Source organism: Strongylocentrotus purpuratus, unplaced genomic scaffold (genome assembly GCF_000002235.5).
Source record: "Strongylocentrotus purpuratus isolate Spur 01 unplaced genomic scaffold, Spur_5.0 spur5_contig_839, whole genome shotgun sequence".
Classification (NCBI taxonomy): domain Eukaryota; kingdom Metazoa; phylum Echinodermata; class Echinoidea; order Camarodonta; family Strongylocentrotidae; genus Strongylocentrotus; species Strongylocentrotus purpuratus.
The window spans coordinates 1235415-1257030 of NW_022145545.1; the positions used below are offsets into that span (position 1 = coordinate 1235415).

At 36.1% G+C, this 21616-nt stretch overlaps 1 protein-coding gene across 1 annotated transcript; it reads right to left on the minus strand.

Moving 5' to 3' along the window:
• Positions 1-1193: 1193 nt before the first annotated feature.
• LOC593186 (X-ray repair cross-complementing protein 5) lies at positions 1194-21005 on the minus strand. Its single transcript, XM_030987888.1, has 20 exons — positions 20871-21005; positions 19783-19896; positions 19115-19286; positions 17371-17548; positions 16525-16701; positions 15920-16034; positions 14454-14589; positions 13385-13497; positions 12394-12594; positions 11430-11520; positions 10770-10830; positions 10204-10276; positions 9531-9724; positions 8589-8694; positions 7939-8011; positions 7374-7486; positions 6743-6839; positions 5983-6050; positions 5141-5215; positions 1194-4462 (listed from the first exon to the last, which is right to left on the minus strand). Exons 1-20 carry the CDS (start codon positions 20886-20888, stop codon positions 4448-4450), a joined length of 2190 nt encoding a protein of 729 aa, XP_030843748.1. The 5' UTR covers positions 20889-21005; the 3' UTR covers positions 1194-4447.
• Positions 21006-21616: the final 611 nt, after the last annotated feature.

A 21616-nucleotide genomic window follows, 5' to 3' on the forward strand; every position in this document is an offset into this window, starting at 1 on the left:
TTAGTAGCTCTCTGTGAATAGGCTAGTTACTTCTTTTTCTCTACGGGTGGGAGTTCTCAGTTTGTTGTACGCGGATTCAGGAATCACTGTCCACAATTCAACTCTTTAAACCCACACGTTTTACAATGTAGCTCTCTCGTATGAAAATTCCATTTACTTTATACAGTGGCGGATGTTGTTTGGGGGTGGGTGTGTGTGTGGTGTGGGGGGGGGGGGGGGCAAAGGGCCCGCGGGCTCCATGTTAAAAATGATATATTTGGTAAATGATATATTTCCCACTTCTTATCAACTACATGGACTGTTAACACGCGTTTCAGATACGGTAAACCATGATTACAATCTCCCACGATTTGTTAAGAATTTTTTTCTTGTATGGGGACAAAAAAAAAATCTGAAGCAGACAGAAGGCATGATTTCTCCTATTAGCCGAAGCTTTATCGTCAATACAGCCTATTAGAATACAATACGATGGTGATAAAAGAAATGCTCACAAAGCACATGATAGGGAATCCAATTTTATGGGATCTGAGAAAGAGAAATGCGGTTATATTACGGATTATCTGTCATGTGGGACTTGGTAAATCACTTTGTTCTGAATATAGCAGAGTGAAAGATATTTTGGATAAAAACCCTGGAACACATTTGCTAAGATTAGTAATTCTGCCTGCAGAAAGAGTGAGGGGTGGGGAGATAGAGAGATAGAGAGAGAGAGAGAGAGAGAGAGAGAGAGAGAGAGGTGGTTTTTTGTGGGGGGGGGGGGGGGGGTACAGATAAAGATTTAAAAAAAGGCCCTGTATATAGATTCAGAGAATTGACACAGGAAAAGAGAGGGGAAGAAAGTGAAACAAAGAAAACTAGAAAGAGAGAAGAAAGGGGATACCAATCAATGACCTACGGCAGGAGGTATGATTTCTACCCAAGTTTGTGTTGGCTTAATGTCAATTATATCCATACTTATATCTTATTTAATGTGTTTATCGTAAGGGTTTCAATAAAATTATGTGGCAAAGTTTTCAACATTTCACAAGATACGTAGAAATTTAGGGGTAAGATTAGAAATATTTGAAAAAGACAAAGCAACGTAAGTTGAGCGTCATGTTTTATAAACACTGTTTTGTTTGCGTAATATACATTTATATTTATTGAGAATAAGTTTAAAACCAAAACAACAATAAAAGCAAGAACTCAAAATAAGCTTTTAAAAATCTATTTCCTAAAGAAATTCTTTATTCTCTCTACCTTTTAAAGGTAGCTTATAGCAACAAAAAAAACCTACTGGAAATCATTAAATGACATGTTGGGCATACATAAAAAAAAGACTTGTTTTTCAAATACAAAAACGAATACAATGTTGATTACTATAGATATCATGCCCAAATAGTGTGTGAACATTATATAATGACATACATGTGCTAGAAAGCTCTGCTTTAAAATAGACAACATAAATTGGCATGAATATAATCATGTCAGTTGCTTATTTTTTGATGCAATTTTGAGAACAAATTATGACATCAATATTTTATTGCATTGCAATTATCTTTGATAAATGTTTGCATTTGCTTCACGAAAGTTTGGGGGTGAATAGTGTGTGCAAATACATGTCACCTGAACTGATCATATCAGAGAACTCATGATCTGATGATAAAAATCAACACTAACCTTTCCCTCCATTCTCAAGATGACCAACTTAAAATGCTGTCACAAATTGAGCGAAAATCTGGTGCAAGATAGTCTACAGTGCTTATTGATCACCTAAAATATTGCAAATTAAATCTAACAATTCGTGTATGTGTATTGCCAAATTTTTGGACCTACTTTTCTGCTATCAAGTTTAGTTAAAAGTTGGTTCCTTATTAATCATATTTGACATCAAGATATGTTTTTTTTTTCTTCAAATAGGCCTATGTCAGGAAGCAGTGCACACATTAGCCTGCTGCGAGATGAAAATCGGACTTATAGATGTACATCAGAGAACATGGCATAAATCCCATTATGTAACATTCTTCGTTACATACCTTAATTACAGCAAGAATAATTACATCTTTAATAAGAGAGAAACTTTGTTCCTTCCTCAAAGAGTATTGATTACAAATCATTTACAAATAAAAAGACCTCCTGGTTTCATAAGCAATTAGCGAAGCTGAAAATAATTATTTTCTACAGATACACGAGTTGTACTCAAGATATAGTTTCTTTCCCTACACATGTAAGCTAGTACTGCCATGATGTTTTCTAGCAAACCTTAATATAAGGCATGTATGGAAGATAAGAAAGATGTAATAGCATTTGTAAGGAGGATACATTACAATCTGATTTCTATATTATAACAAAATCGTTTATTTCACAAAGCAAAAAATAACTCAAGATAAATTCCTATTAAAAAGCAAAGTGAAATGGAATGAAATCTTCTCTGATGCATTAATTATTCAAAAGAGCAAGGTTTATGCATGACTGATCAAATCTGATGTGCCGTTACAGATTGTGAAAGTGTTTGGAATTCAACAGTAAGTTCATTTCAGGAGTTAACAGTTTGCAACTTTGCTTCAGAAGGTACCCTCCAATGAGAGCAGTTTAAATGGAAGTAATTAGGAAAGAACCTATATTTCAGGACATGGAATAATACTTTCCTGCTTTGTATCCATTAATTTCCATTTAACTGCTTCTTGGGACAATCTAAGACTTCTAGACTTTCACATTTTCCAGTATTAACTTCATATTAAATACTGAATTTGATCATACATGCTGGTTACTGCTTCATTTAATCATCTTGCACCTTCAACAATAATGAAGACAGATAATCTGCCTCTTTGAAGCAAGACAAAAAGAGTTTCTCCTCTTTAAGTCTTGGCTTCAATAGCTTTGAGCCCTAAAATCTGTGTGATTAGTAACAGGATCTTGGTAAGCTGATCATCTCCTAATCACTATTAAAGACAATAAAGAACACCATTAGCGGCTCTATCATTATCTTCTAGCTTAGGTGAATGATCATTTGTGACTCTTGTGAGACAGGAATTTTAGCTTATTCAAAGAGCAGGATCTCCTGGCCAATAACAGAAGGATTACACGCACATCCTATAGGAATAGCTCAAACAATTTGGGATCTAAGGGAACTTCACCAGGAATTTAGAAAAAACAAATTAAACAGTTAAGATGAAAACTACTATTCATCTCAATACATATCTTGTGACATTAATGATTAGATTATATGACCTAAAATGAAAGCACAAAACTGATTGATTCTTACAATATTTCAAAAGGATTTGAATAACCAGCTAACATAAACAAACAAAACTGACATAAGTGATAGGGACACCTTATCAAAATGAATAATTGTCTATAGCTTTAGTAATCAGGCATACATTAGCATTTTGTAGATAAATGATGTTCTACAATGCTATGATATGCATTTCTTTTACAACCTTTGAATGGAATGTTAAAGGTAATATTAGAAGAAATCCCATCCTATGGCAAATGGATATGTCTATACTCAGAAGTAAGATGTCTTCCAGTTTATGTACAATTCTAAGGCATTACCAACTGACAATCATGCTCTACTTGTATAATAATTCGATATAATGACTAGGATGTTTATATGTAATTGCCCTGCAGCTTTTGGCTCACATATTTGCAGCTAGGTCAGCTTAGCAAGTTGATAAAATATTAGTGATTTATGTGTCTGAATTGAGCCAAAATATTACTTATTCCCTGTATCAGATCTCCAACACCTCTAGCCTTTCCAAACTCTTGGTTCTTATTCTTTAAATGAATATATTTCTCTGTAAGTTTAGAGTAGGATTACCATACATAATGTCCCGAATAGTGTATACCTATGTGGAATTTTTGGTCCAACAAAAATCATTCTACACTTAAATCATGGCTACGAAGGCTGGGCAAGTATTATTAACAATATAAATACATTTCAATTTCCAGAATATTGCATTAATAACAGCTCACTACTTTTAAAAAAAGGTACTGTTTCTCTACAGTTTGCATGTAATTATAAATGGACAGCATCAAGAAATTATAAAATCGAAAGATTTTTCAAAGTTAAAAAAAGAACTATAACAATAATAATGATCATGATTAATTTCAACTACTACAGTAAAAAAAATAAAAAAATGTAGAAAATATTCTACTTCTGAATAATTTTTTTGAATATTTGCAACTGTGCATACAAACTTGCAATGCATGTCTTAATATGCAACAGGCTTCTGCTTGAGGTAATCGATGGAGAAGAATGACCAACGGACATGAAAAAATTGCTTTATCTGTACATAATTTCAGTTAAATTAAGGGAAGAATGCTCATCTTTTGGAGATCATTGTCTGTGTGAAGGAACAACCATACATTACAAGGCCAACTGTTGAAGAGTTGAGTTGAGCACATTGGACGATGAAGGAGTTAACTTCACCTGGTTTTGATGTGAGTTTTGACGGGGTTCAGAACTTTACAACATATCCAGCTGCAGAAGAATATGAGAAAAATAGATTAATTAATAATTTTCTGTTTCAAAAATGTATTCCTGCATCAATGAAGACAGAGTACAGGGCTAATCATGCCAATGCAAAGAAAAAGGTATATTTAATTATTTTCTTACTCCTCCTTATCATTATAATAACTACAATTCATTTCATTTTGGAGGGGAGGGAGAGATGACCAGAATATTTGTTTTTTAATCTAAGGGCATATGTAAAGATTAAGCAGCTAATCTGTCTGGAATATCATTCCTTGAAAATGTTTCTTTTTACAACATTCAAAGGTTAATTTGTGTTCTATAATAATTTTCTAAGTTGTTAAAAAAATTAAATTCTCTCATTAAATAATATTCACTGAAAAAAAAAATTATATATTTTTTTATAGTGGGTATCGTGTTGGTACCTTCAATATGGCAAAAATAAGAGGTCAAAATTACTACAAATACAAGTACAAGCAGTTAAAAAACAAAAGTATTCATATTGCCTCCTTATAAAAGACTGAGCTAATCCATGTAGTCAACTACATTGTCTGTTGTTAGTGAAAATTGGTTTATTTTAATCTTACTAGATACCCCTCTGGTTCCAAGCAGAAATTATTCTACATTTCATGGCAACAATATGAAGAAAATAAAGGGGGTTAGAACACTGATAGTTAGTACACTCACCAAATCATCAGCATCTTCTTCCTCATTGGCTGCAGCTGGCTCGTCTTCCATTGGAACTTCCTCCTCCTGAATAAACTATACAAAGAACATGGAACATCATATTAAAAGCATCTTCCAAGTATCAGAATTTGAAATAGTACGAGAGACTCCCTTGAAAAGATGACAATGCAATTAGAGTTTGGAGGATCTAGATAAGATTGAACGAGATTAAATAAGATTGAACAAGATTAAATAAGATTGAACGAGATTAAATAAGATTGAACAAGATTAAATAAGATCAAAGATCTAACAGAATGCTCCATCTCCAAAGTGTACTGCAGTTCTTTCTGTACATCATCTTACATGGTTGAGGTCATGAATTGTATGTCAATCATTACGGGACCAACCTAAACAAACCCATTATGAAAATTAAAATCATAGAACTTCTGCATCTTATGACAGGTGGAAATCATTAAAGGGATCCAGTAAATTTGTCTCAGATCCTTAAACAAAATCCTTGATTTAGCTCATGCTGCAATGATAATTATAAACCTTTAGGTCATTCAGGAATCCCATGACTTTTACAAGCCGATCACCTGTCTGATTATCAAGATATTTATGATTGAAATTCAAAATTTCATTTTGCGTTTTCCTAACGGTTCTCATAACACTACAGTATATTGGGGAAAATGAGTATGGTAAAACCGGTCACTCAAAGATTTTTACTTTTTTGAGGCACTCAATGATCATTTTGAAGCGCAATTTTTTAGGGCTTCAATATTACACCAAATCACAGACACTGATAACACGAAGGGCCATGCATCTCAGATTTAACATTGTTAAACGATGCCTTTAAAGCATACCTTGTCAGCTTCATCTTTAGATACTTTGCTGTCCCTTGCTTCTGTAACATCGATCAGTGTGAGACCATCTGTTAGAAGAAACATTGAATGAAGGCTAATCAATCATTACTGCTACAATGAACGCATTACATCTTCTATGCAGGAACATCAAGGTCATGTCACACTGACAAACCTACTCGAAACTGACCGATATCTTGGCTATTCATGGAAAATCATTCTTGTTATCACCACTACGGTATTCGACCGTAGAGGACAGCACTGGTCCTGGGTATATTTGGCAAAGGCACTTCCGGGTCCAATACCAAGACAATGGTTCTAGAACTGAAAAGTCTGACGATAGTTTCAGAGCCAATAAGATATCAGCGACAGATTATGATGGTGCCTACATAGATCTCATGAAATCATCAGGAGAGTTCATGAAACCTGACTAATATTGAAGAACGACAAAGATCATTTACAAAGTGTAAAGAATTGGAATGCCCTGCCAAAGGAAGTAGTCAATGCTACCACCATTAACCAATTCAAGTCATCCCTAGAAAGGTATTGGAGAAACGATCCAATTAAGTTTGAACCATACTTGAGACGGGATGCAACAGTAAAGAGGGACAAATAAGCTAAGATACCAGTCTCTACACCCAAGTATACCAAGTAAGTATCATACTTCACATCAATGCAGGTACCGGTAATCATTTTCGATATTACTTGCTCCTTTGCTTTTTAAGATATCATTGTAACAAACAACCAATATCTGTAATCTTACCTTTTGTTACATCTTGCCAGAAATCTACTTTCAAGAGTTCTTTCAGTTCATCCTTCAGTTTCCTCAGATAAGCATTGAATGTTTCTGGTTCGCTCAGCTGAAGAGAAATGAAATTTGACAAGTTAAATAGTAATATCCATGCAACATCTTCTATTGAAAACACTGCCCTAATTCTACTACAGGTAAGCAGGAAATAAGTGCTCAAGTTGTGATTCGTCAATAATCTTTTCACATGTTCATAACAATTTTGATAATCGAAATAAATGCAGATATAAACATCTTTAATAAAATTATCATTATTTTGCAAACTATATCAATTTCAGGACACATATCATGATCAAACGTACACCCACATAGGCCTTTAAAAAAATATGTTGTATTACCCTTTGAGACCGACCCAAATATCATGAAATCAACGGTCAGCTTTTAATTTTAATTTTTTTTTACTGATTTTTAGAGAAAAAAGATATCAAAGCATTCAAAACTGAGAAATATCAGCCCAAAGTGGGAGAAAAAAAAGAAAGAAAGATTTTTGACCGACCGACCCATGTTTTGGCACCTGAAGGGCAATACAACCTATTTTTTTTTTAGGCCTTATCAAAAGCCCAACATATGTTGCTGAGAACGTTACCTGTATTGCTTGTTCCCTGTAGACCCTGAGACAGTCCAAGGCTTTACCGTAGAGCTGGGATCCAAAGGATTCCTTGACCAGCTGTAGGATCCTCTTTCCCATCTGACCAGCAGCTGAAAGGACAAACAACCCTCACATTTATATACTGCATGACCTGTATGAACACATTCTACAAACCAACAACTTTCTTGACTTAGAAATTCAGTGGGAATATTATCAAAGAGTAAGAGAAATAGTGGAAATGGCTCTATTTTGGTCATCTTCACTACACTGTGCATGATATTCTTGATGTATGCATTATCTATGATATATATTGTTTCTGCAGTTAAAGGATCATTGATAATCAATTCTTGACATTCTAAAATTACCTTCTTTCTGCTGGTTGAACTGTACACAAAACTTCATCAAACCTTGGATAAAAATACATGATGGTAAAATTGCTCTGTTGATTTTTTTTTGTTATTTTGCACATTTTATCTTTATCTTTTTGTTTTGCACACTTGGTCAAAATTGGTAACAATGCAAGTTATTTGTGAAAATCTTATCAAAGGAGGGTATATCTCACCTTCCTTGAATCTATCTTCATCTTTCTGTGAGATAATGGCCTTGAAATCTCCAACTGGATCAACTGTACCGACCTAGAGGATAAACAAATATTCATTAAAAAAATGAATAAAATTAAGGAATCGTTTAAATCAATACTACAGAAATTAAATCAAGTGCAAGGACAGGAATATATGATAATCTCATCAACATTTTCAGCCTTATGTAATAATATTACAGGTAATGTTGAGTAAGTCGGTTATATATAGTTGGTTATTTATCATTACCATCATCATCAGCTTCATCCTCATTATCGTCCCTAATGCCACCACCACCCCCATAATCACCATTCATAGCATCATCATCATCATCATCATCAGCATCATCATCATCATCATCTTCATCACCATCACCACCACCACCACCACCACCACAACCACCACCACCACCGCCGCCGCCACCACCATCATCATAGTCATCATCATCATCATCATTCGTATCACCATTATCATCGCCACCACCACCACCACCACCACCACTACCACCACCACTACCATCATCATCATCACCTTCATTCGTATCACCATTATCATCGCCACCACCAATACCATCACCACCATCATCATCGCCATCATCACCACGATCATCATCGCCATCATCACCATTACATACCTCTGTGACAACCCCTATTGCCATTCCAGCCATACTGAGATCACCTCCGTTGACCTCATCATCGACCTTTGCCTTCTTACGCGCTGGTTCCCCATCACCCCCATCACTAGGTTGAGAAAAGACATAGGAATTGGGCTTTGTATAAGGTACAGGGAAAACTTGGTTGAAAAAAAAAAGACTTACTCATTGCTAACAAAATATTCTTTGTAATAAAGCTATTAAACTGTCTTATCTACTAAACCTTTACATGCTATGTGTAACAAAAGCAAAGTATCTGAATATTTTACATGTTTGAATTTATAACAGATTCATTTTCTTCTGTTACACACATGAATAATGGGGTACTTGCATTGTAACGTCTACTTTAATGAGGATATATGTGGTCTTTTCTGAACAAGAAGGGTGTTATTTTTTTTTTAATGATACAAGTTAATATCCGCTTGGCTCTGAGCAGACCATATGTATCTCATGCCCAATTTAACAATGAAACAAGGAGATGAGAATCAAAACTTGATTCTGGCCAGCTTATCAAATATCATGATTCAAACGCTTAGTGTCAAAGACAGGGGATATTTACAGCCTACAAAAATTAAATCAAAATCAACATCTTTCCTAACCCACAAAGATCTCTTTTAAAGTTATTGTGGTCCAGTAGATCAGATCCTCGACTGTGAACCACGAGGTAAAGGTTCAAATCCCTGTCACAGCACTAATGTCCTTGAGCAGAACATTAATCTATATTTGCAACACTCAACCCAGGTGAGGTACATCAGTACCTGGCAGGAATGAATTCCCTAAAAATTCTTGAGCACTGCAATGGCAGCTGTGCTAAAACCGGGATGATAATAATGGAGTGCCAAAAGTAGCAATGTGCTAGGCAGGAGTGCTAAACAAGAACCCACTATCATTAATAATATTCTTATTATTTTATCATTATTGTACCTGGCTTTCCATATGCTGTCTCCTGTGACATTTTCCTTGGCTTTGGCCTTCTCCAGCTTGAAGAGCTTCTGCATCGCCTCTACGTCAGGTTCGCACTGGACAGCTACAGCCCTGCAAGGTTGTAGGTAGGTGGCTATCGCTGTTTCAATGCCAGGTATGGGGTCATCTGGGTTCAATGCGCGATGCATTAGGCACTGCAATTGCAAAGTAATAATGCATCGTCAGAATAGTTAACAAAATAAACTTGCAGGCCTCCGCTCTTGATAAAATGCCCTTCAACTGCAAAATCATAAATGCTCAGGCATTATTTGAACACAAATCTATTTGTACACTGTATAGGTAAGCCCAATGTATTGGGTCATGTAGGTGTCCAATACTTAACCCATTATGTGGAGATTAACACATAAATTGACATTAAATGTTTAATTTCGCTTCAGAATTTTTTCTCATCCGAGTTCTAAAAGGGCAATTAAAATTGAATACAATCATCAGACATATTCAAAACCTCAGATGTTGTTAGTATTGTACACAAAAAGGTTGCTTGGATGTGCTCAGGTATGATTTCTTGCACATCTGGAAAAGGATCACTCAGATGTACAGATATCGATTGAGAAGTTTACATCTAATTAAATGCACAATATGAGACAGGACAATACGTCCAGCCAGATCTCACCTGACATAGTCTTTGAGTGTATGGGTTTAAGGTGTTCTTTGGTTTCAGGGCCTCTGTATCTCCGTCTTCATCTCTGTCAGTGAGGTAAAGGAACAAGTGGTATAAAAGATGAAATCATCAATTGAAAAACAATATATATACGAAGTGGCATAAGAAATGTCCCTAAAGATGATAATAAATGCCCTCAAAAATAGTATGTCAAGAAATGTGTGATTATGAGGGAAATCTAGATGCTCATTGAACTATTTTCAACTTGTGTATAATCCTGAAGTCAGCTTATTTCCATAGAAAATTGATGACAACAAGTGGCTGTCATTTCAGATTAAAATCTGATTTCATCTTTGATATGTAGATGATGTGTTTGAGAAAAGTGGAACAACATGTATGTACAAGTTATTCAAAATTTTATATTAATATTGAAAACTTATAAAATTACCCACCAGAAGTTATCAGGTTAAGTCAGAGAATTAAAAAAACTACAATTCCAATTTGATTTTAGAATTTTGAAGTCGTTACTCCCGAGTAGGAGAATAATGATGATAAAATTATAAAATACAAAGACTTACTCTTCTGCTGTCATCAAATCCATGTTGTCAATGAGACTATCAACTGCTGCGAGTTGTTCCTCTGCAAGATTAAAAAAAAGTGATCAATATACATTTAATATATATCAACACCACAAATAAACTTTTATAATACTGGTACCAAATATGGTAAATTGTCTCAATGATAGGCACAGTTCATTATATCATGAAGAGGAAGTTTTTTTTGTTTTTTTTCCCCTAAAATATAAAATATCTAGGGTTTATTTCTTGAGTCTCTATTATATTTACATTCTTACTGACTTACCAAAGGAAACTAATCAAATCCAGTGGCAAATTAACTAAAAGAAGGCATTGTACACATTACAAAAATACAAATACTTTTACATGTTAGAAACTAACTTGAAATGAAGTAGGGGTTGGGATGTAACAAAATCATAGTTTTATTCCACACAATGACTATTGGAATTCATAGTTAGTAAAAAAAAAATATGCACTTGTCCAAAATACTTTCATCAGTGTTCCAACAAGATTTTCTAATGAAATGAAGGTCAAAAAAGTCTTCGCATCAGCAGTCGGTACCCTCGCTAAAGCCAGGGTAATATAGGAGCACCAATAATTAGTGGTGGATACATGTATGTGCCATACATGAAGCCATTGCAGTTGATTGTAAATGTGACTAACCTGATGGCTGGCATCTCTTGTTGTTGTCTAATGACATGAAGGTATACATCCGGAGATCTTCAGCAAAGGGAAGCTCAATGTAGAAGAGCGCCTGAAAAGATTGATTTTTGATTTCAATTGAACAGAAATCAAAGGTTTCAACTGTATTTATGTTCTAGTGCCCGTAAGTTTTAACGCTCTGATCCCAATGTCCCTTGGATAGCACCGAAAGCAATATGTCCATCACTTTGTTTACCTTCAAGCCTAACAATAATAATAACAATCATATGTGAAATAGTATTCTGGGTTTTTATAGCGCTGAATACATTGAAAATGTCTCCAAGTGCTTTACAGATATTATTACTCAGGTCATCAGATTCAGGATTGTCCACACACAACATATACACATGCTCCACTCCCTGGGAAGCAGTCCAGCCAGGAGCCATTCATGGTTTAATAGTAGTTTGATAAAACAAATCATCAATCAATCAATCATCAATCGCTCAAACATTACGTAGAATATGCCAATTCGCTATATAAGAACGAGCTATTATTATTATTATTATTATTCTTGGGCATGATTTTTTTTATCCAAGGCAAGGGGAACTTTGACACCTTCTGTGACGTCAAGTACTTATGCAGCAGCCATTCAAGTGTTATGTTCAGACTTTTAAAAGTGGTGTCATTGTTAAATTGGGAATAAAATGTATTACACAGGAAACAACTTCACAATGAGTGTACCTGTCCCTGTTTCACACAAAAAACAAAGCCACCATTACATCTCTACGCACTATTGAACACTCAAACTCTAGGTACCGATTTGTCGCTGATGACATGAAGGGGTCATCATTACCCTGTAAGCCTGAATCCGATGACCAGGGTAATAATGTATCTGTAAACCACTTAGGCACATCATTGGATCGATGTTATGTGCGCTATATAAATACAGAATATTATTATTATTATTATTATTATACCCTCTCACCTCATAATTAGCTTTGATGTGTGGGGCCAAGAAGCCAATCCTTGGGGCGCTACTACCCGAGTAGGCTCTCCGAACGATGGCCACCGAGTTGGTCTCGTAAAGAGCATTGACGAGAGCCGAGAAAGACATCGCCGCTGCCTGGTCGTCTGGTTGGGCGTAGAAGATGTACACGCTGTTGCCTATTTGCTGGTGCTTTTTGATCTGGTGAAAAGGAGAACAAATGTGCATATTACACTACTAGGCCTTTTAGATGCTCAGTGACTAATGTTAATGTACACTTCAAACATATTTTATTTTTGCCATGTGAATTCAAACAGCTTTAATATTACTCTAAGCATCAACAAATCTTATTTACCGGTATATCAAATAAATTTAAGTCAGTATTTAGGAAAGAATTATGTAACAATAAACTTGTTTTAAATACCGGTACTAAATAAACAAAGTACCGGTATATAAAATGCTTACAGTGCATATATATTTGAATACTATAAAACATCAGGTACATGTAGTAACATTTAACAGACTATTTTTTGTATTTAATGAGTATATTCATTGTAAAAAACAAATCATCAAAATCATCTGTAAACATCATTTTACAAAATGTGAATTTTCAAGAGCAAACACTTTAGGGATCATGTTCTATCTTCAAGCATGTAGGTGTATCCACAAGTTGAAAATTAAGGAAAACCATGGTCAACCTTTCAAATTCAACAAAAGTTATGCACTACCTTTAAATTTCATCATTTAAAGGGAGTGCATCATGGGAAATACTGGTTAACGCCGTCTACGTCTTCTTTTGGACAACTGCACATAAACGAATGGACTTGATTAACTGGGTCAGCACGCGCTAGCGTTGGCAAAACAGACCGAAGTTCTCCTCACGCTTCGGTTTAACATATGTTGCACGCACGCGAATGCTACGGTCGCGTCGTCCGTCATGTCACACTCCCTTTAATCGTTATCAGATACAAATTATTCTCTAATAGCTTACTTTGCTATCTTTAGTGAATCCAAGGACTTGCATCACTTTGCCAGGTTTCTTGTAATCCATGTTTTTCTTATCCTCCTCTGAGATTGGGATGATGTCGTTACCATAGCGATAACCTGAATATAGAAGATGCAGGATGGAAAAGTCAGTTGTGTCATATTTTATTTTCCAATTCTATGAAAGTTAAAGAACATTTAAATCTAAAAATGACAATAAGCATTTTTTGTGACAAGTAATGCTCATTTCTACATTCAACAAAATTTATAACAAAAAAAATGTACTTTTGAGCACCTGTAATAATTTGAAAAATACAACCCCATCCTGTCAACATATGATTAAAAGTGAGGGTTGCATTCAACGAAAATGCATGAAATTAGGTTGATCACTATTTGATCATTAACGTATGATATGTGCACTGCATAACACGCTAAGAAACAATGAGTATTGAGCACTATATCAATGTACATTACTATCATATCTAAGTTCTATTTATGGACCTTTTTTTAATAATTTGATGAATCAATGTTCATTTTTTTGTTTTAAGGTTGGAAGGAGATGTTTAATTAATGTTTCCTACATAAATAAAATCAAAGATTGTGGCATGGGAATTCCAAAGCGCATTTTCTTTCGAATGGCATCTGATTTATTCACTTAATAATTAATAATAATGATAATTATAGGCACTTCTATAGCGCCGTCTATCTAGAAATTCTATTCCGAGGCGCATTTATTATTACCCGGCTTTAGCTGCCATTACAGCGCTCCAGCATTTCAAGGAATTAATTCCTGCCAGGTACCCGTTTTACCTCACCTGGGTCGAGTGTGGCAAATGAAGATAAATGCCTTGCCAAAGGACAAAAGTGCCGTATTGGGGATCGAACCACGACCTTACGAATTTCAAGTCAAGTGCTTAAGCCACTCAACTACTACTACAACACTTCTACCATTAAATATGACCTAGTCCCTCTAATAGGACTACAAGCTGTCAGCCTCCTACAACTTACAATTAAAACCATACATTCGGCTTATTATTATAAGTAATAAATCATTTTCTTTTGCTCATCGATCTCACCTTCCACCTGGTCCTCCTTTTCTACTTCTGTTTCTTCGTCATCGTTGAGATGCTTAGAGCGGATAGTCTGAGGGGTGAACTCCCTGTGACCTTTCTGGAAGGTGGACTTCCAGCTTTTAGCGGTGGCTTCTTTCACCTAGTCATATGGGGAACAAAAGGGTATTTCCTTCAGCAACACAGATGGGTGTCATATCCATAAATCTGGCCAACTACCGTATGCCTATGCTAATTGATAATTAATAATTATAGGCATTTCTATAGTGCCGTCTATCTAGAAATTCTATTCTGAGGCGCATTAATTATGCTATCATCTCTGAGGCAGCAACAATGAGGACAACTACCTCTATCTCTATTAGGAGATTCTGTACAATGAGTCCCATACAACATATGACTTATCCCCATATACTTCACCCAAAAATGAACAATTTCTTGATATGAACACTGAATAATAGAGCTCTCTCACATCAGGACTACCATTCATCATAGACATATCAAGAGGATTTTTAATTTAATTTTATTCATGGATGATAAACAGATGTCATCTGCCATACAGGGCATACCATCTATACACAGAGTTTGGCCAACTTGGTTTCACTGGGTCAGAACATGGCGTATATTCTTTTGTTTTGTGCTTGCTCAACAAAGCAGTAGTCGCCATATTGTGTCCAACTCGAACCGGGTTGGCCAAACTCTCCTAATCAATGGCACTGGGGCATATTACAAGCAAGTGCCCTCTTACATGATAACTGCCAAATAATGCTACTCATTAAAGATGATTGTCACTATCTTAGATGATCTTTAGACACCACTGGTCCCATAAATAATTGGGCCCACACATCACTGGCCCGAAGCATGATTTGTCCTATACCAACTAATAACATCTGCATCATCAGGGTAATGGATTAGCATAACCCTTACCTGAACCATGTTACCCTAATGCCTTACCCAAAGCCTTGTCCTAACCCGTACCCTAATCCTAAACATGAATCCTTATGAAATATAAAGACAAAGAAATGGAATTTGTCACAATTTCATATAATGATGGTAAGTAAAACAAGAATACCCTAGCAGCTTTAAGTGATTATTCAATTTCAATTTAAATACCTAATCTATTGTTCCATTGGTCATTAGGTATCTTCCATAAGAACCAACTTCATAATAATAATAATAATAATAATAATAATAATAATAATATTAATACTCAGTTTTAATATGGCGCTTATTACAATCACTAAGCGCTTCCAAACTTGAGAGATTATTTCCCCGGCTTAAGCTGTGCTGCCATTACGGCGCTCTAATGTCTATATCTGTTAGTTTTAAGTAGGAAAAAAACACTTCTTTACTCTAATTTTGTGTCCATTATTTAACTATGATATTATATTTAATTCATGGAGGGGGGGGGGGGGGCTATTTTATGCCCACACCACAGAGAAGGGGGTTATTAAGAAGATAAATATAAATCATACCTTGAGATACCCTGAGACTGGTATTTTGAGTTCTGATCCAATCTCTAGATTGACCTTCCATGGCGTAGGTCTGACTGCCCTCTTCTCAAACATGGTCACTGCTGGGATCACCTCGCTGTAAACAACCAAACATAGTCATTTCAAGCGTCACATACACGACTTTGAGCAATGATATACTTGCTTCTATCAACTCGAGCAAAATAAAACAATTTACAAATTACTTGTATCTTTGAATCTACTGCACTAGAAGCATTTAGTCATCAACCGGTATATCAATTTCAAAGGGTAGTGTTTACGGGCAAAGTACTTTGTAACATATATTGAAAACAAAACCAAAGATTCAGTATCTAATAACCCTATTACAGCTTGGACCTATACAATTTTCAAAGAAAATGATTCTTTTGATGTCAGCCATGGAACGTCAGTCTGATGATGCCTGCAGTGGTGATAAGGCAAAAGTCTCACAGGTAAAACAATCTTTTTGATTGTGAAACTATGAACATTCAATCTATGGAACCATGCTCAATATTCCAGTTAACCCTTTCTGTTGATAAAATGCATTCTTTGGAAACAAGAATGGATTCAATGAGTATCAAAAGACTCACTCGAATGAATAGATGCATCCGTTCACTTCTTCCACAATGTTCATAACCAGCCTCTCTCCAGCCATCTGTTGTGGGGTCTTCACCTTTCGTGGCGGCCCACGACCTCGGCTGGTGGACGGCTGATCACGGGCATCATCGCCATCACCACCTCCGTCTGTGTTGTCAAATGGAAGTCCTCTGCAAATTAGAGAATAGGTTGAATGAATTTGATCTAAGTACCCAGATATCTTAAAATTGTAGTAAGAATGTGGACAAGAAGCCTCTTTACATATACAGTGAAACCTGTCTATAAAGACCACCCACGGGAGACAAGAAAAGTGGTCTTTGTACACAGGTTGTCTTTATGTAAAAGTTCCTTTAGTTCATGTTTCAATGAGAAACCATTTTCAAGGGAAACAACAAATGTGGTCTCTGAAGACAGGATTTCTTTCTAAACAGGTGGTCGCTAATGCAGGTTTGACTGTATATATACGTACTAGTAGATTTCATTTTTGAACCTGTGCTGTAGGCATAATGATCTTCAGACAGTGTGCTTTTGTTTTTTTAACTCAACATCATTTGACTCTTTCCACATTGGTCAACTTACTACAGTAACATAGATTATCCCTTTTTATCAACTTGTCATTTTACAATGAACAAAAAATATATATAATTTTTTTTTTTTACACCAATACTAATTTTGAGCATATTTTACTGGAGCTATGGTTTAATGTATTTATGATATAATATGCAGTCTGAAATAAGGAAGAAAAGTTAAATGAGTCTACTTCTGGAGAAACATTGAATGAAAATTGTCATATGCTTAGAACATTTATATTTTTGCTGAAGTAAGAGCTGAGAGCTTACATCATGTTAACTTCCGTCTTCATGGCTTTGAGGCTATGGGTCACATTCTGAAGCTTGTCGTCTGCAAACTCTCCTCCCAGATCAGAGAAGAGAATGATGCGATTCTTCGTGAACTTTGACGCCTTCTCGGAAGTAGCATCGTGGATCAGGTCCATGGCAACGATAAGAGCATCAACAACTGGTATTTCAAAAGGAATATAAGTCAAGGATCATGACTAGATTATTTTTTGTTTATTATTTTGTTACAGAATCTTATGATTTGTACGCAATAAAAAGCTTGACAATTGGCGCTCCATAATTCACTGGACTATAAAGTTAGACCCACTTCACTTTTAGACCAAATAAATATAATTTCTAGTTTTATTCAAACATATTTGTGGCTTATACACCCAGTAAATAAGATTGATTGCTCGATCTGTATTGAAAAACAAGTCAGAAAAAATCTTGGAACCAGCGGGACCTGCCATCTACTGCTTGCCGGGCAGCGACTCTACCACCAGGCCATCACTGGTCCATGGCACAGTCACGATGAACTAGAAACAAATACCCAAGCTCTCCTGATTCATTCTGACTCATTAATATTCATTAGTCCGCCATAGGACAATAACTTTATAAATGTAATGCTTCCTGGGAGAAATTTCAATTATTCAAACATATTTGTGGCTTATACATCCAGTAAATAAGATCGATTGATCGATCTGTATTGAAAAACATGTTAGAAAAAATCTTGGAACCAGCGGGACTTGAACCTGCCATCTACTGCTTGCCGGGCAGCGACTCTACCACTAGGCCATCACTGGTCCATGGCACAGTCACGATGAACTAGAAACAAATACCCAAGCTCTCCTGATTCATTCTGACTCATTAATATTCATTAGTCCGCCATAGGACAATAACTTTATAAATGTAATGCTTCCTGGGAGAAATTTCAATTATTCAAACATTTGTGGCTTATACACCCAGTAAATAAGATTGATTGATCGATCTGTATTGAAAAACAAGTCAGAAAAAATCTTGGAACCAGCGGGACTTGAACCTGCCATCTACTGCTTGCCGGGCAGCGACTCTACCACCAGGCCATCACTGGTCCATGGCACAGTCACGATGAACTAGAAACAAATACCCAAGCTCTCCTGATTCATTCTGACTCATTAATATTCATTAGTCCGCCATAGGACAATAACTTTATAAATGTAATGCTTCCTGGGAGAAATTTCAATTATTCAAACATATTTATGGCTTATACACCCAGAAAATAAGATCGATTGAAAAAAAAGAAAAAAAAAGTGATGGCCTGGTGGTAGAGTTGCTGCCCGGCAAGCAGTAGATGGCAGGTTCAAGTCCCGCTGGTTCCAAGATTTTTTCTGACTTGTTTTTCAATACAGATCGATCAATCGATCTTATTTACTGGGTGTATAAGCCACAAATATGTTTGAATAATTGAAATTTCTCCCAGGAAGCATTACATTTATAAAATTTCTAGTTTCTCGTCCCCCTCCTCCCTTCCTTTTTTTTCCAGCCAACATCAATTTTTGTCTTCTTGTTGCTTTTAGACATTTTTGTTATGAAATTACATAAATAACAATCTATCTGAGTACAGCTAGACTATGGGGTTGACAAAAAATTCTGAATATAATGCAACTCACCTTGTTTGTAAACAGTCTCTGTAGTTGATGCAAAAAAATTAATCAACCACCTACACTGTATGTATAATGAAATTATAAATTATTAAATAAAAGGATACAGTCTCCTGACTCTGTGCTTGCTTGGATGTTGCTCCTGATGTGTTGAATAAGATCAAGATCAGCCAATCTGAAGGGCCTTTCCACCGTGATGTTATCATAGTCCATTTTGTTCGCTGATCCAGGAGTGCCAAAGAGGATTAGGGCAATCTCGTCTTTAGACTCGGCAAACACCTACGGCAAAGTGAAACAAAAATTAGTGTTACTTGGCATGAACTGATAATTATGTTTTTAATGTCTTGGTTAATGGCACTATTCATAATATATTCATAGCGGTTGGAACTTATGCTAATGAATCTATCGTAAAATGCATTTGAAAATGATTTTTTAAAAGTGAAATAAAAATCATCAAGACTATTAAACATATTAAGACTTGGTTGGAATATGATGAGGAAATCTATCACAACTTGCATTTGTTTTTATTTGCTTTCTATGTCCCCTTGGCATCAAAAATATACTTCTTTCTCTTGTCAATCTTTGTGCTTGTATCACCTTGGAGTAACAAAGAAATATGTATTAATAACTAAACAATTGTTGCAAAATTTTGATCTATTTCTGTCGAACTCAGATATTCAAAATGTGCACACTGCACAGGGTTTCTTTTCCCCATAATAATGGCTTACAAGGCTTAGCACCAGAACATTTATCTTCGAACACACTGCTTATTTACCTTCCTCTGTAGAATCATGGTGATGACATCCCGTGCCGTCTCAAGGGTCGTACAGTTACCAGGAGGAGCTTGGTTCATAGATGGACCCACATCTAGAACAATTACAATGGCTTCCTGAAAGACATTAAGAGAGACAGGATTTATTCAGTTACACATGTACAATCTGTTTGCTGTGGGTTTGTGGGACAGGAATTGTAATTGATGCTGCTTCTTCTTCTTCCGGTGTAAGTACATTCCATTAATAGGTGGTAACTGGTATGTATTATCACACTGCTGCGTGAGTACCAAGTGCTGAAATATTAACCATGTTAACAGTGGGTTTTAAAAGGTCTAGGCCTAGGGCCTACTAAAAACAAAGCCAGATCTAACAAAGCCCAACATTTAACACTTTACTCTTGAACCAGTGGGAGGAGATGCAGTCTACCGGGTCCCCCATGGATGTGAGTGCTCAGTGCCATTATCTGTTGGCAGCAGAAAAGATTGAAAATTGGTCTTTAATAAAAACCCGATTGTCAGCCACTCAACCTTCCCCGTGAAGCCAGACGCACAACGCGACGGTTTGCTTAGCCATGGTTCTAATCGTGCAATGTCATGCATGGCCTCATTCAGGGACGCATGCGCACATCTCTAGTAACTAGAAAGTAATTTATTTGATAACAATAACACAAAATTATTAGACATTTTTTATATCATCAATCACGATCATCATTATCTACATTGTTTAGTGTTTACAATGTTTTTATTCAGAATAAAACGCTTTAGTTATAGACCTACAATATTTCTACATAATGTTTAGATGAGAGGAAGTAAAAATATAAAAAAAGAATGAACGAAACATCAGATATAGATCTATGAATACAACAACTTTCGATTTATGCAAAACTTGAAATATGATTGGACTTGGAGGACAGAGATCTACCGACTCTCCAAGAGTGCGGAAGGCATCAACCTCAGGGCGCAAATGACCACTGTCCGTACACTACGAGAATTCTTCATTACGAAGCAATTGATTAACAAATAAAGAATAAAGACGTTCTTTAAGTTGAACGGCATAATGAGAATACATCAATACTTGCTCAGCTACTAACCTTTTCTTTGCTTCCCATGATACCAGTATTAGGCTAATCAGTTCATCCAATATTAATCAAAACCGAAATGTATCACTTCTTTTCAAAAGACCTCGCAAAACATAAATTCGCGGATTTGGATCTGCTGTCATTAGCATGCAGATGCAGGCACTAGGTCACCTAAACGTTGACAAAACATTCAGTGCTAACTGAACACACTGTTTTGTAAATCCATAAAGTTTTGAGTATTTTCTTATTGCAGGGGCGGCGGAGCGACTTCGAAGGTTGGGGGGGGGGGGGGAGGGGCACAAACAAAAAGGGGCACTTTCTGGGAAAAAAAGGGCACCTACAGAGGGAAATCTTGCAGTTGGATTTGTAAAATTGTAAGGGGGGGGGGGGGGGTAGTGAGCACATTTTTTTTTTTTTTGGTCCTCGATAATTTTAAAATTTGCACCCCCCCCCTTGAGCGCCAGGGGGGGGGGGGGGCCCAACCCCCCAAAAAGGTAAAAATCGCGTGATTTTACATGATTTTTTTTCTCAAGGGGGGGGGGGGGCCGGGCCCCCCGGGCCCCCCCCCCCTGGATCCGCCACTGAGGGGCACTTATGAGAATGACAAATGGGCTTTTATAATAAAGGAAAATTTGCATTTTTTGAAAGAAAAGGGGGCATCTATTAGATTTTAATAGGGGCATTTATCGTAGGTGAACGGAAGCTTTTATGAGAAAAGGGGGAAGTGGCACGTGTGAAAATAAAAGGTGCACGTGTGA

What these genes read in the sequence shown, in the direction of transcription:
- LOC593186 (XM_030987888.1), bottom strand. An exon ending in GATTCACTAAAGATAGCAAA is followed by an intron (nt 12,595 to 13,384) that starts GTAAGCTATTAG and finishes CCTTTTCACCAG; the next exon opens with ATCAAAAAGCACCAGCAAAT. An exon ending in TGAAGATAGATTCAAGGAAG is followed by an intron (nt 7,487 to 7,938) that starts GTGAGATATACC and finishes TTGTCCTTTCAG; the next exon opens with CTGCTGGTCAGATGGGAAAG.